General features: G+C 41.7%; 1 protein-coding gene across 1 annotated transcript in view; it reads right to left on the bottom strand.

The window, feature by feature from the left end:
- LOC107293524 (transmembrane protein 245) overlaps positions 1 to 14,898 on the bottom strand; it is an 86,518-nt gene that overhangs the window by 8,486 nt on the left and 63,134 nt on the right. Inside the window, exon 7 of the mRNA XM_015822678.1 lies at positions 5,379 to 5,479. Coding sequence (XP_015678164.1) covers positions 5,379 to 5,479 — 101 coding nt within the window. The remainder of the gene's footprint in view (positions 1 to 5,378; positions 5,480 to 14,898) is intronic.

Consider the following 14,898-nt stretch of genomic DNA (forward strand, 5'->3'; position numbering starts at 1 on the left):
CCCCCCCCTCAACTGAAGGAGAGAGCGGGTCACCCTGAAGAGGGTGGCCGGGCGATTATCTGATGACGCAATGAGGGTGGAGTAGTAATTAGACCTAGCCACCCTCATCGCCACTAGGTAGGATCTAACCTGCATCCTTGCCTGTGCTCGATCGGATTCGGTTCGGCTAGCCCTCCAACTGCTCTCTAGGCGTCTTTTCTGGCGCTTCATCTCTCTCAGCTCCTCGGTAAACCAGGGAGCCAGTTGAGATCTGCGCCGGGTCAGAGGCCGCAAAGGCACGACTTGGTCCAATGCTGCGGCAGCGGCCACATCCCAGGCCGCCGCCAGATTTTCCGCCGAATCGTGAACTAGATCCTCAGGATATGGCCCAAGCTCCGTCAGGAACCTCTCTGGGTCCATCAGGCGCCTGGGGCGGAACCATCTATGCGGTTCCGACTCCCTGCGGCGGGGGGGAGCGGTCCGGAAGTCCATCCTAAGGAGTGAATGATCTGACCATGACAGGGGCTCTATAACTACCTCCCCCATTTCCAGATCGTTCTGCCACTGGCCAGAGACAAAAATTAGATCCAGTGTGTGTCCTCCCGTGTGTCCTCCCGTGTGTCTTCCTCCCGTTTTTGGGGTGGAGGTTGCCGTTTGGATTGCTCTGGCCTCTGCTCGGCTTCATGTGAGGGAGGTTTCTTGTAGCAGGCGAGCTGAATGTCTAGTCTTACCACTGTATGGTACCACTCTTGCAGCTGATCAGGTACTGCTCGATAGATGCATGCCTGAGAGAGGTGATCGTCCAACCCTTCTTTGAAGTGGTGGACTAGGGACTGCTCAGGCCACCTCTCTATGTGACCAACTGTCTTGCAAAACCTTCATACATACCCCAATGCAGGCCTGCAGGCCAGTTTTATCTTGCGGATTTGTTCTGCTTTGAGGGCAATGGATGGGTCCTCGAACCTTGTTCTCAGTACTAGGAGGAAGAGGTGGGGGTCTTCCAATTTGGGGGCTTGGATATAAATTATTCAGCCATTCAGATGCCTCTCCCTCTAAGCTGGATGCAATCACATCGACCATAGCAGCTGGGTCCGGGTAGAGTTAGGTACAGCGGTTCAAATGAGAGCGCACTTGGTTGAGAAAAAAAATCAGTTTCTCTGGGCCTCCATTGAAGGTTGTTCTAAAAGGTGGAGTAATCAATGGCTGCTGGGGCCCCCACTGTGGCTATTGCACCCCCAGTTGCTGCTAGGCCCCCACCCTGGCTGCTGCTGCATTCCTAGGGGTTATACGTTCAGGGGCTGTTGCCATTCCCCCTGCTGTTGGTCTGACGGGAGCTGTGGCATCCTCAATTGCTGTAGGGCCCCCTGTGGCCTCGGAGGGGGTTGTTGCTGGATCTCCATCGTCTGCAGGCCCCTCAGTGGTTGCTGTATGTTAGGGGGCGGCGACCATCTCCCTTGCTGTGGCTGTCCTCCCACCAGTTGCTGGTCTTCTGACCTCTGCATCACCCCCTGTTGTTGCAAGGCCTCTATTAGCTGCTGCAGGCTCAGAGATTGCTGATCTCCCACCTGCAGAGGCTGCCAAATTCCTCATTGCTCCAGGGCCCCCAGATTGGGTGATCAATATGCACACCGGTCTGGGGATTGGTTGTCCCAGCAACTGCCCAGGCCCTCACATTGTTGATGGCGGTTGGGGCTTCTGATGGGGCGGGAACTGGAGCTGTCTCTCTCTGTGGGGCTGGAGGCCCTGGTAGGGGGCTTCAGGGACAGAAGGACTACCTGATCTGCGAAGGAGGGGCTGGGTGATCCTATCGGCAGGGTTGATGGCTGCCTCATTGATCATCCTGATCGCTGGCATATGGGGAATGGGAAGGTTGTTCTCTGCTTCTCATTTCTAGCCCCTCAAATTTTTCCACCAGCTTCTCCAGTGACTATTAGCTGCAGACAGGTATTTCCACTTATCCGAATCCTCAGTGGCAGACAACCTGGTGGCTCTCCCCATCTGGGAGCTTGAAAAAGTTCCTTCTCCACCGGCATGCTGGCTGTCGCTCCCCCCCCCCGGGGTAGCAGCTACTGCCGGGGTACTGGCTTCAGGTATTTTCTCTTGGTCCATGATGATATCTTCCCCAAATCTTTGTCACCTTATCCCTCAATTCTAGGAACAGCGACTGGGGTTCAGCACCCCTATATAGCTAGGAAAGTTGGAGATTTTGGCTTAATGTCATGGTTCCGACAGATGAAACTCTTCAAAGAACTTTGAGGCATTGTTTACCTTAAAGAATTTTTATTTGAGTGGCATAGCATCGGCACATACATAAGCGAAGCCAAAATCTGAATTCCCCTCCCTTTAGCACAGTGGTTCCTAACCTGTGGGTCGGGACCCCATTTGGGGGGTTGCCAAGCAAGGCTGTCCGCCATTTTTTTGTCCGCCATTTTTTTTGTCCGCCATTTTTCCCCCCTTTTCCGGCGGGTGCCTTACCTCCCTTGGGCTGGGCCAGCTGGTGGTCGGCCTGCTCCGTCTCTGCCACTTGCCAGCTACGCCTCAGCCGGTGCAGGGGGCGGAACCACGCATGCGCGGCGCTCCCGGGCAGGGAAAGTCCTCGACTTACGACCGGTTGGGTAGTCCTCAACTTACGACCGGTTTAGTCCTCAACTTATGACCGGTTTAGTCCTCGACTTACGATTGGTTTAGTCCTCGACTTACGATCGGTTTAGTCCTCGACTTACGACCGGTTGGGGTCACAGCATTAAAAAGGTTGAGAACCACTGCTTTAGCACATAGTATCAAACACAATTCCCTCCTCTAATTAACAGTCATAAATCACATTCTTCAATTAGTTTGAAATGCAGGCTTTCCCTCCAGTCCTCCAACCCACCATTTGTTATCATCTCTTATTTCAAAAGCTCTGAGTTCACACACTATTACAATATTGTTATGTCTAACTAACTCCCATCACATTCCTCCTCCTCCCCCCAGTATCATCTAATTCTAAGACTAAAGCATAAGAAAGAAAAAGGCTGCATCTCCATTTGTTGTCAAAGCAAGAACATCTGATGTTAGCAGCGTTGACACTGAGCAATATAAAACACATTCAATTACATTTTATTTGCTTATTTATAAAACTGATTTTTTCCACTGGCCTTCGAATATTTGCAATATGTCGAATGTGGCCCTCAGACTGAAAAGTTTGGAGATTCCTTAGTTACAGAATCCTCAAGAAATTCTGAAACACGGCTCAACTGTAGAAGGGACAGCTAGCAACTATGACAAAAGTAAGATAGTTCCCCCTTTTTAAAGTCTTGTGAAATGTTTGGTCCACATTTCATGTATTCTTTGAGGATTTCTATACCTTTTCAGCAGTAAAGAAGACAGCCAATTTAATTCCTTTATTTATTTATTCCTTTATTTTCTTTCTTTAAAAACCTCACTGGAGGTTTTTAAGAAGAGATTGGACAGCCTTTTCTCTGGAATATTTTAGGGTCTCCTGCTTAAGCAGTGTATTGGATTAGAAGACCTCTAAGGTCCCTTCAAACTGTTATTCTGTAATTCTATATTGCATTGAGTCTAGATTTTCTTAGTTGAACTTCATTTTTACTAGTAAGAATTATTTTATGACAACCTTGTTATAACAAGTTTTTATTGGTTTTCCAGTTTTACATTTGAGTATTTGGAAAGCAGCGTGGTAATTGGGTAGTCAATAGTACAATAACAAAATCTTTAGTACATATCTCAGGTTACATCATCAAAAAATTCCTTCTCTATTTCCCTTAACATTTGCTATATCATATTTAAGCTAGTAAATTTCTAATTATAACAAGCTCAGTTAAAACATTTATCATTATATTTTTGCTTATTCATATCCATATCCTGTATTTAAATTTTACCGGATTTTTAATTTTTAATCACAATATTCCAATTTAACCTTTAATATCCATAATATTTAAATTTCAGGTAACTCAAATTTCCTTTATTTCACTATAATATTTAATATTTAAAATATACCTATTACTTACTTGAATATATTCTTATTTTATTTCATAAACATTTTCTATTTCTCATCCTAGTACATCACTACTTACCAATGGAGTATCCTTCATTATCTCAAATCCATCGTCTGTGTTATCTGGGCTAAACAATAATTCGAAGCTATTCCCTAATAATTAATTTTCATTTCCCTTATAAATCTAAATCCTCAATATTAGGCAACCTTGTACTACTGAGTTATCACATTCTTTTTGACACACATATCAAGGGGATAAAGAGGTTTAATTACATTGATAGATGCCAAACTATAATAAAACCATAAAGGAGACATTAATCAGAAAAGGGAAGAAATTGCTAAGAAATTCTACGAAATTAGAATTGCTATTACAATCCTTTACATTTAAAATTACAATTAAGAAACCTGAATAGAGTGGGTCAAATCAACATGATGAATTAGATTTCAATAAATTTAGGCATGTAGAACATTTCCTGGGAAAAAAATGTTTCTGCCATAAGCACAAATTTTTGACTCTCTCCTAGTGAGGAAGCTTGCAAGGACCTAAGACTGGTGCTGCAGGTGATGAGCTCAGTGGTGACCCTTTGCTGTGGTCTTCTCTTGGAACTGGTGTTGTCTTCTTGACACTTGGCAGGGATGTTCCCTGCCTGAAAGAGGAGGATCTTCTCCATTTAAGATCTGCCTTTGCTCTAATTGATATCAGTAACTGAACAAAAGTATGGGAACATCTTTGTCCTGACTGATCCCAGTTGATCTCTGTTCCAAGAAATTGTAGTGGTAATTTTTTAAAAAAGTTTTTCCCTTTTAAGTAAAACACAGAATAAAATAACAATTGAAACAATGATACACTACTCTTAATATAAGGGGTGTTTGTTGCTAATGAATAAAAATACTCTGCCTATATTTAAAATGGCAGATGTGAATTTATTTTAAATCAGTTTTATATGCATCCAGGAAAAGAAGTGTTTTATTATCATCTTAAATTCCAAGTAGCTGAGCCTAGTAGAGAGCCAGATGAGGCTTTTAAGTATGATGTGGCTATTCAAATACCTGCTAGAACCAAATGATGCTGCTCTAATACATTCTTTTTCACTTGTACTTTTACCGCTTTGGATGTCATGGGATCTGATAAGTTAAGCACATGAAAGGTGAATGTTACCTATCCTTGGCTGGATTCAGATTTCATCCAATCAATATAGAGTTTCCTGCTTGAGCTCCAAAATCCCTTCCAATTCTATTATTCTGTTAATCGGCTTAATGTAAGGATTTATATATTTTGTATGGTGTAGGATTCAGTACTGAATATTACACTAAAGTTCTGATAAAATGTCAACACTTACCAAAATGGAGCATGATCATTAGATATTAACATAAACACAAACATTCAACTTTTTTTTCTCACCTGAGGGTATAAAGACAATGTTTATTCCAAAGATGGTATGAGTCAGCCAGGTATATAGACCATAGAATCCAGCCATTTTGAGAGATGCATCAAATACCCCTCTGGAAGAACATAAAAGTCAGTAAAAATGCTGCATCAGACTGCAAGATTAATGTTTACTTAGATAATGATGATAAATACGTACTTATCAGTTCCTTCAAATTAAAAGCTATTTGCTATAAATTTGCTTAAGAATAAAAATAAATCCATTGTCAGAGAAAAAAAGAACACAAAAATTTTCTTTTTTTGTTAAAGAACTGTTTATGTCTTTTTCTTTTTGATAATGTATGCATCAACATTACTATTTCTTTTGTGTTTTGCTCTTTTTTCTTTTTTCTTTGGTATTCTTAATTGTAAAGCAATACATTTTTTAAAAAAGGATAAAAATAAATCCAAAATTTAAGGACTCACGTTTTTAATGTCTTTTAGTTCCTCAATAGTAGAAACTTTTACATAGAAATAATGAATAAACTAATACTTAAACTACCTAATCCAAAAGAAACCAAGACAGTGTTTGCACCTTGGCATAAATATTGTGAAAAATAAAAATTAAACAATTTAAAAATCAGAAATGGAACAGCACATCCTTTTTTAGTACTGTGATAATTACCTGGTGTTTTCCCTCTTTGGAATATAATCTTTTCAATAAATTTTAATCACAAATTTAAACTTTTAAAAGTTTTCAACTACAGCAAATAATTTGGTAATCGGTATTGCAATAAATAAGACATTTATTTACATAGTGCTCCCTTTTCTATCAATTGTAATAATGTTTAACTTGTATGTTTGTTGTAAATATTTTTAAAAAATAATAAGAAGCACTGTGACCACTCTAATTTGTGGAAAGATCTTGCCTCACATTTGCTGTATTCAGTTATTTCCTAGTAAAAGTACCTTTTCTCTAATCCTATGGAGTGGTTTTCTTTCCTAGGGATTGAACGGAGGCAGCCCTGACATTAGGCAAGATCTGCTTTAACGGTCAGCCTGGAGACATCAGTCTACCGTGGAGACTGAGCATCAAATGTCAAGCCCTGGGAGCGAGCTGGAGGACCTTGGAGTTGCAGCAGGCTCCCCCCCTCAACTGCACCATGCTGGAGACGAGGCTGAATGGCAAGGGGAGCTGAACCACAACAAGAAACATGTCAGATGGTCACTGGGCATGGGGAAGAGGGAAGACCCCCCTCTTGAGGAAACCCCGGAGGAGGCCATGCTAAACCAAGCCCTATTCCTGATACAAGAGGTGATGGAGAGTCGAAGAACCCAGGAAACCCTCGCACAAATGACTACCCAGGCTTCTTGGGTCACCATGAACCAAACCGTAGACTGAGCTACTACAGTGGGAGCCATGCCTATCCCACCTGGACAAATGCCAGTGCAAGCAGTGCTACCAGCAGCAGTAGCTGCTGCACAAGTCCCTCCACCTGCAGGGGTTGCTCCTCAGAGACACTGGGCTTCAAAGGCTCCAGCCTTGGGGGTGATATATGAGAGAGATTCTGAGCAATTGGGATTCTTCCTGGCGCAAGTTTGGAACTATATTCAGGAGTATGGGACTGAAGTGGAGATGGAGACAGCCCAAGTAAGATGCGTGACCAAGGTGCTGGAGGGTACAGCTGCCGAATGGATGATTTTCCTCTACAATGATAATGATAATGCTCCCCAGTTGTGGGACTACAGCCATTTTATGGCAACTGCCAACAGTTCAAGGACCCAGAACGCAGGGACCTGTATGAAGACCATTACCCAAGTGTGGAGGTCAGTGGCCACGTACATCCAAGAGTTTTGAGGGTTGATGGGCCAGCTAGCCACATGGCCTGAAGAGATCCTGATCAAGTGCTTTAAGGATGGCCTCAACGATGAAGTCTACCACATCTGCATCTCACAGCCCCCCTACAGCACTGGTATGTGTTGGCAGATTAAGTGGAGATTGATTTCGCCAGAGGTAGCCATGGTTGGAGCAAGTCTTCACCCCCACCCATACTTGCAAAGAAGCCCTAAAAGCTGCAAAAGGGGGTCCAGCACCTAGGTTGTGGTCCACAGCAAGTTTCAAGTCCGGGAAGGAGGGGCACCAGGCTGCACAATGCCGCTCCACCAAACCCAGCCTGAAGCCTGGAACCATCAGTGGAAGGAAGGCTGAGAAGCCTCCACCACAATTCAGCGAAACAGCATTAGAGGGAGTAGAGGTCCTTGAATTTGCCCCTCCTGGCGATGGGGGGAGGCTGGGAACTCCAACCTCTCGAGAGGAGAGTGACGCCGATTCTGATGACGACCCCCTGGTAAGTCAACATGTAATCCCTATGATCATCCCAGTGAGTTAGTGGTGCCCTCATGAGGCACCTAGGGGACTATGTTGGTCATATTGTACTCAGGATGCACGAGGTGTGTAGTCAGTCCAGAGGTGGTGAAAAAATTGGCACTGAGGCTAAGGAGACTTAAGATCCCTATAGCTTTTTGCCAACTAAATGGATTGGTGGCAGGGGGAGGCCCAGCCCATTTCGTGACTAAGTGGTGGAAATGGGGATGGGGAACCACACAGAGACTTTGAGTTTTATAATGGTGCTCGGAATGGAGAAATGTTAAGTCTTCTTGGACTTACATGGCTTCATAAGTGGAACCCTCATGTGAATTAGAGGAGGCTCCTAAAAATCAGACCCAAACTCGGGGGGAAAAGGAAGGCGACTCCAACCCCTAAGGAACAAAACGCCATGGTAAAGAGGAAATTGGATGCTGCTGTGCAGGAGTGCCCAAAAGGGGAGGAAAAGATCCTAAAGGAATATTGGGACTTAAGGGAGGCGTTCAGTGAATGGGGCTCCAATGCACTGCCATCACATCACCCCACAGACTGCAGCATAGAAGCTGGAGCAAAACTCCCCAAGCCTAAGATCTACTCAATGGCCCCATGTGAGCTAAATGCGCTTTGCCCCTTTATTAACAAGAATTTGAAACATGGATTTATCCAACCAGCTAGACCACGAGTGGCAGCCCCAGTGTTGTTCCAGGAGAAGGATGGGACTCTTTGCCTCTGTGTGGATTATAAGGGGTTCAACACTGTGAGTATGGACAATGTTTATCCTCTGCCTCTGATGAAAGACATGCTAGCGCACTTGGCTAAAGGAAGGATTTTTTTTCCAAACTAGATCTAAGAGAAGCGTATTACAGGGTCCACATCAAGGCAGGCGATGAATGGAAAACTGCCTTCAACTGCTCTTTGGGTTGTTTCCAGTTCTGAGTGCTCCTCTTTGGGTTACAGAAGGCTCCTGCTGTTTTCATGCAGTTGATCAATGAAGTGCTGCATCAACATCTGTACAAAGGGGTTTTGGTGTACTTAGATGATATTTTGATATACACCGAAACTATGGAGGAAAACGTAAAACTAATGCATGCAGTTCTGAAAAAACTCAGGGCAGCTAAGCTATATGCTAAACTGTCCAAGTGTGAATTCCACCAAGATGAAATTGACTATTTGGGGTATTGCATTTCCCATGAAGGGATAGAGATGGATCCTGAAAAGGTGCGGGCTGTGTTAAAATAGGTATCCCCTGCATTAGGAAGCAATTACAGAGTTTCCTGGGTTTTGCCAACTTCTATTGGCAGTTTATTCCCTCCTTTGCTAAGATTGCATTGCCCATTACTAAATTTTTGAAGACTAAGGGTCAAACTAAGCCTAAACCCAGCCAACCTCTTGGCCAATGGAATGCCAAGCAGTATTCAAAAAGCTCAATCAGTTGTTTGCTGCTGAGCCCGTACTCAAACACCTTGACATTAATGCCCTATTTGTTATCCACCAGTGATGTGGCTGTAGGAGTGGTGTCGCTGCAGAAGAATGTGCAGGGGCCCTTCAGCCTTGTATCTGCAAAAAACTGATAGTCTGGTGATCAGTCTGGGAGAAGGAAGTGTTTGCAGTGTGATGGGCACTACTAACTTGGAGGCAGTTCCTAGAGGGGGCCAAACAACCTTTTGAGGTGTGGACTGATCATAAAAACCTTGAGGCCTTGAAAGCCCTGAGAAAGCTATCGCCCAAACAAGTTCATTGGGCACAATACTTTAACCGATTTAATTTCTCCTTGCGATATATCCCAGGGGAAAAAAATTTCATGGTTGATGCTGTTGATATAACAATACTAGACCTAAGGTAATCTGACCTGTTATTCCTTTTAAGCAGCTAGCTGCTCCAGTGACTACCAGGGCCCAGGGAAAACCAGAGCCTGAACTGCCAAGTAAACTGTGTGAAGAGCTAAAGGGAGCATTGAAAACCGATGAGTGGTTTCTATCCCATACAAATGATTGTACTATTCGTGATGGTCTAACATGGGTTGGGGCCAAACTGTATGTGCCTTCTAGCTTGAGGAATACCATCCTACAATGTGCTCATAATTCAAAAACTGCTGGACACTTTAGGTATGTCAGTTTGTCAAAACACTGCACGTGGTTAAGCACCAATTTTGGTGGCCATCTTTGAAGAAAGACATTTTTGCTAGCTGTCCCATCTGTGCAGTGGCGAAAGGATGTCGGGGAAGCCCACTGGATTTCTGCAGAGTATGGCTAGTCCCAGGGCTCAATGGAAAGAGATACCAGTGGATTTTATAGTGGAATTACCTGAGAGTGGGGGGAATACTGTTATTTGGATTGTTATTGATCTTTTCTCAAAACAAGTACGTTTTGTCCCTTGTCTTAAAATTCTATCTGCTAAAGTACTTGCTAGGCAGTGTATCCAACATGTGTATAGATTACAAGGGGTCCCAGACAACATCATTTCAGATAGAAGGGTACAATTTACTTTCCAGTTTTGGTGGGAATTTCTTAAATTGTTAGGATTAAGCTCCTCCCACCATCCTCAAACTAATGGGGCATGTGAGAGAGCCAACTCAGTTCTGGAACAGTACCTCAGTTGCTACATTAATTACCAGCAGGATAATTGAGCTGAGCTTCTACTATTTGCAGAGTGGCATACAATAATTCTGTACTTAGTAGTACTGGGTTCACTCCATTTAAGGTGGCCTCTGGTCAGGACTTTGTGGCTATGCCAGAGCTGCCTCAAGAAAAACCTCAAATACCCTCCTTAGCTGAGTGGATAGCTCAAGTACGGAACACTTGGCCAGAAGCCCGTAAAGCACTAGAGGAAGCACATCAAGCTCATAAGAAACAAGCCGATAAAAAAATGCATGAAGCCAAAAGATTTTAAAGTGGGATAGCATTTACCTCTCCACAAAATACTTACAATCCACCCAACAGTCAAAGTAACTGGATCCTAAATATGTTGGGCCATTCCCCATTGTTAAAGTTAATTAATCCAGTCTAAGAATCTTAAACGTATTCACCCGGTATTTCATTGCAGTTTATTGAAACCCGAAACTGTATCACCTCTTGGTCCTGCACCTGTCACCCCATCTGTACCCATTTTCATTGATGGAGAGCAGCTTTTTGAAGTTAAAGAAATATTAGATTCAAGGAAACATGGAGGGAAGGTCCAGTACCTAGTTGCATGGAAACCCTTTCCCCCTTTGCAGTCTGAGTGGGTAAATCCTGAAGATGTCCATGCTCCTAAACTACTCCAAACATTTCACAGAACATTACCCTAACAAACCCTGAGTGTGGATCTACCTTTTCTTTGGCCATGTATTGCCTTGTTTACCTGTGTTTACCTGCATGTCCTTTCTTTTTGGATTATGTGGCAATAGCCCTGTTAAGGGGGCCGAATGTCAGCCAGCATGTTGCTAGCTGCCACGCAAAGGGGGGAAAGGGGAGAGATGTGCACTTGTAGGGGGAGGAAAGAATCATTCAGGAGGAGACCGTGGAAAGTTTCCATGAAGCTTTGTAACTGCTGCTCGCTTGTGCTTTGCTTATCTCTCTTAGCTTTGGTATGCAAACGAAAACATACTCTGGCCGGTGTGACCTCTGTTTGCCTAGATGCAAGGGGAGTGGATTCTAGATTTGTTTTCACTTGCTATTTCATGTGGTTTTTCTTCAGATCTTGCCTCACTTTTGCTGTATTCAGTTCTTTCTTAGTAAAAGTACCTTTTCTCTACTCTCATGGATTCAAGGGTTTTTTTCCCCTAGGGACTGAATGGAAGCAGCCCTGACAATTAATTATTAATAGTATTGTAAAAAAAAATGGCAGCAATGTTGTATATTTTAAACATATACTCAAAAATTATTACTTTAAGTTCTGAATTGGGTGCAATGTTTATAATTATAGGATAATAATCCAGTTGTTTTACAAAAGTAACCTTACTACAAGTTGTGAAGAAAGTATCTGTGGTTGATTTTTTTCAAGCAAAACCTAACCAATCAAATATCTACAATTAAAAGACTATTCATATCATTAAACATAATTATTTGTGATTAATATGGAAAAAATGGAACATATTAACAAAAACATTTTTTAAAAAAGAAAATACTCATGAGCAATAGTTAACAACTTCCTGGCCAAAATAATAAGTATTTTCCAAAATAAATTAGCTTATATCAGGAAACATAATCTTCAAGAATTTTAATGAATAGCCTGTGTGCATGCACTCATGTGAAAATATCACACACACTAAATTGCACTGAAGCCGTGACAACATGCAACTTAGTAATGTGCAATATCACCACCAGAGCAAGCAGGATGGGAACTTCAAAGAAGGGTTTGGCGCATTCAAAATGAAAGAGCATGCTACTTTGGAAAGGACAATATTTCACATAGAAAATATACATGCAGTTCAGAAATACATAATTTCAATTAGTTCTGCCATTGACATGAAGAAACTGAGGAGGATAAGCATTTTTCTAGTTTTAAAAATAATGCTATTCAAATTAAATTTTTACAAGTTAGTAACAAAAAAATATATTGTGTAAACCAGTGATGGAGGACATATGATGTGAAAATTGAGAGAGAAGAGGGCATGCTTTGTGATGTTTTCAGATACTGCAGAAGCCGCAGAAGAGCATTCTCCAAGCTCTCCCATTCAAGGTTTTAAGGGGTCCCCCAGTAGCCCCACCCCATTACCCCCTTCTTCCAGCAACAGTCCCAGGCATTATATTCCCACCCCTTTTTCTCACTTCCTCCATTTCAACTTCAAAGGGACTGAATGTGGATATCACCAAAAGGACTAACCATAACAATGTACTCCTCTCTGAAGTCTCCTTTCCCAGCAGTGAGGAAAAGGGGGTGGGAATGTAATGCCTGGGACTGTCGCTGGAAGAAGGGGGTGATGGGGTAGGGCTACTGGGGGACCCCTTAAAACCTTGAATGGGAGAGCTTGGACCCCAAGTCCTGTCTAGAATACCTGCAACCATTTTCTCTTAATAAATGATGCCTGTTGGAAGAACTATTCCAAGAGTTCTGTCTTCTTAAGATGCAAAGTGGGGTGGGTCATTACATTTTAAATTTAAGATCTTACAAGACGCACGGGAAAGAGGAGGACTTAAGGCGCCTAACTTGAAATTATATTATGATGCGGTGGTTTTAACACTGGTTAGTGATTGGCTTAATTTAACAAATAAAAGTAAACTTCATCTGGAGGGATGGGATTTATTATATGGGTGGCATGCATACTTAATTTGTAATAAAAAAGTTGACAAGACTTTTAAATCTCATATTTTAAGAAATGTTTTATTGCGTGTCTGGAAAAAGTATTATTACAAGTTAAATTACAAAATACCAATCTCGGGGATTCCTGGACACGTGATAGAGTGTCCAGGAATGGGTGTGAATTTGGATAGGATTTCTTATAAGGAATTACTTAGATTGGTAGGGAATGATTGGCAATTAAAATCGTTAGCTGAGTTAAAGCAAAAAAATATTGTACAGTCTTGGTTTCAGTATACCCAATTGTTGGTTAGGTGGAAGTTAGATCAAAAGCTTGGTATTACAATAATGGATGAGAATTTGGTAAAACAGATTAAAGATCAAAATCGAGCGCATATAAAGAGAATTTATAATGCTTTAATAGAGATGGATTCGGAAATGGAATTAGTTAAAGATTGTATGGTTAAAGTGAGCCCAAAATGTTCAAGAACCGATTTCACTGGATATATGGGAGGTAATTTGGGTTAGAAATGTAAAATTTACCCAGGCCCAAAATTTAAGAGAAAATTTTTACAAAATGTTTTATAGATGGCATCTGGATCCTAAAAAGTTGTCTTGTATGTATCCTAATTTACAGCCCAAATGTTGGAGATGTGGTAGCTTGGACGCTANTTTAACAATATGGATATTCTATTGTTTAATAATTAGGATACTAATTTGTTTATGTTTTAATTATTATTATTATATTTATGTTAAAGGGGAGTTAAAGTGCATTATGGACTTGGTTATTTATATAGTTGGTTAATGTTAGTTAGATTATGATTATTATATTTGTAACCCTGTATTCAGCTCTGGGAAGCGGGGGAGGGAGGGGGGTTAGGGTGGGTTGGTTTTGGGTTTATATTGTAACTTTTATAAAACTTTTCAATAAAAAAAAGAAAAAAAAGAAAAAGAAAAAAGGTTTTGTGTGACCTTGAGCAAGCCACAGGGTCTATCAATACAAAAAGAATACTGCCTGAAAAATGGCATGCAACGGATTCTGGGAAGTGCTGGGCCACAAGACAATTGCACTGTTCCTCAAGGCATCTTGGGGAATGGCGCTCCCCGAGTGCCATTGTTCAGAGTGGCCTAGATAGGGCGGAGATAAGAAATTGTTTCTCTTTTGTTCAGTGTCTCTCTGTGTGTGATATACCACAAGTCAAATTAAGCATTTTCTAAATTTTTGATACACTGAGTCAATAGATTTGCCATCACTGGTGAATCACCAAGAATATATTTTTTGACCGAGAAGATTCACATTGAAGTTTATCTATACCCAAAGATCATTAGTTCCCTTTGAATTAATTATTTTTTGTTGGTACAAGCTATCTCACTTGTATTTATTTTTTTTTACTCTTAGTGACTGACCCAAGGCTACCCAGCTGACATCATGTCAAGACAGAAGTAGAACTCACAGTCTCATGATTTCTAGCTCATCTCATTGGGATAAATATATAGAGAAGACTGTGCTATATTTACTGCCTTGACCTCCTGGGGAAATGTGGAACATTAATATTTCAAAACACTGAACAAACACAAGCACACATAAACATTGAATAAACACAAACACATGGGTGAATATAGTTACTGATGGAAGAGTTAATTAAGAGTATAGTTAATTAAGCAGCAAATATTAGAAAATTTGAGTATTACAGGTAATCCTTGAGTTAGGAGTGTAATGGAGCCTTTCCATTCCACTCGTAACTCGAAAACTCATAGAGTAAATCTTGTACCTCGATTCCATGGATGAGAATCCTCAAGGGGAAAACAACTCAAGAAGCTTGGGAAATTTTGAAAAATGAGATAATAAAAGCCCAGTCTAGCACAATACCAACAAAGAGGAAAAATAACAGCTCTCAAAAGAAACCAGCATGGCTGCATAAAGAACTCTCTGACAAATTGAAAGATAAAAAGGACAAGTATAGAAAGTGGAAA

The sequence above is a fragment of the Protobothrops mucrosquamatus genome, unplaced genomic scaffold (genome assembly GCF_001527695.2).
Source record: "Protobothrops mucrosquamatus isolate PMUCROS unplaced genomic scaffold, P.Mucros_1.0 scaffold1640, whole genome shotgun sequence".
Lineage (NCBI taxonomy): Eukaryota > Metazoa > Chordata > Lepidosauria > Squamata > Viperidae > Protobothrops > Protobothrops mucrosquamatus.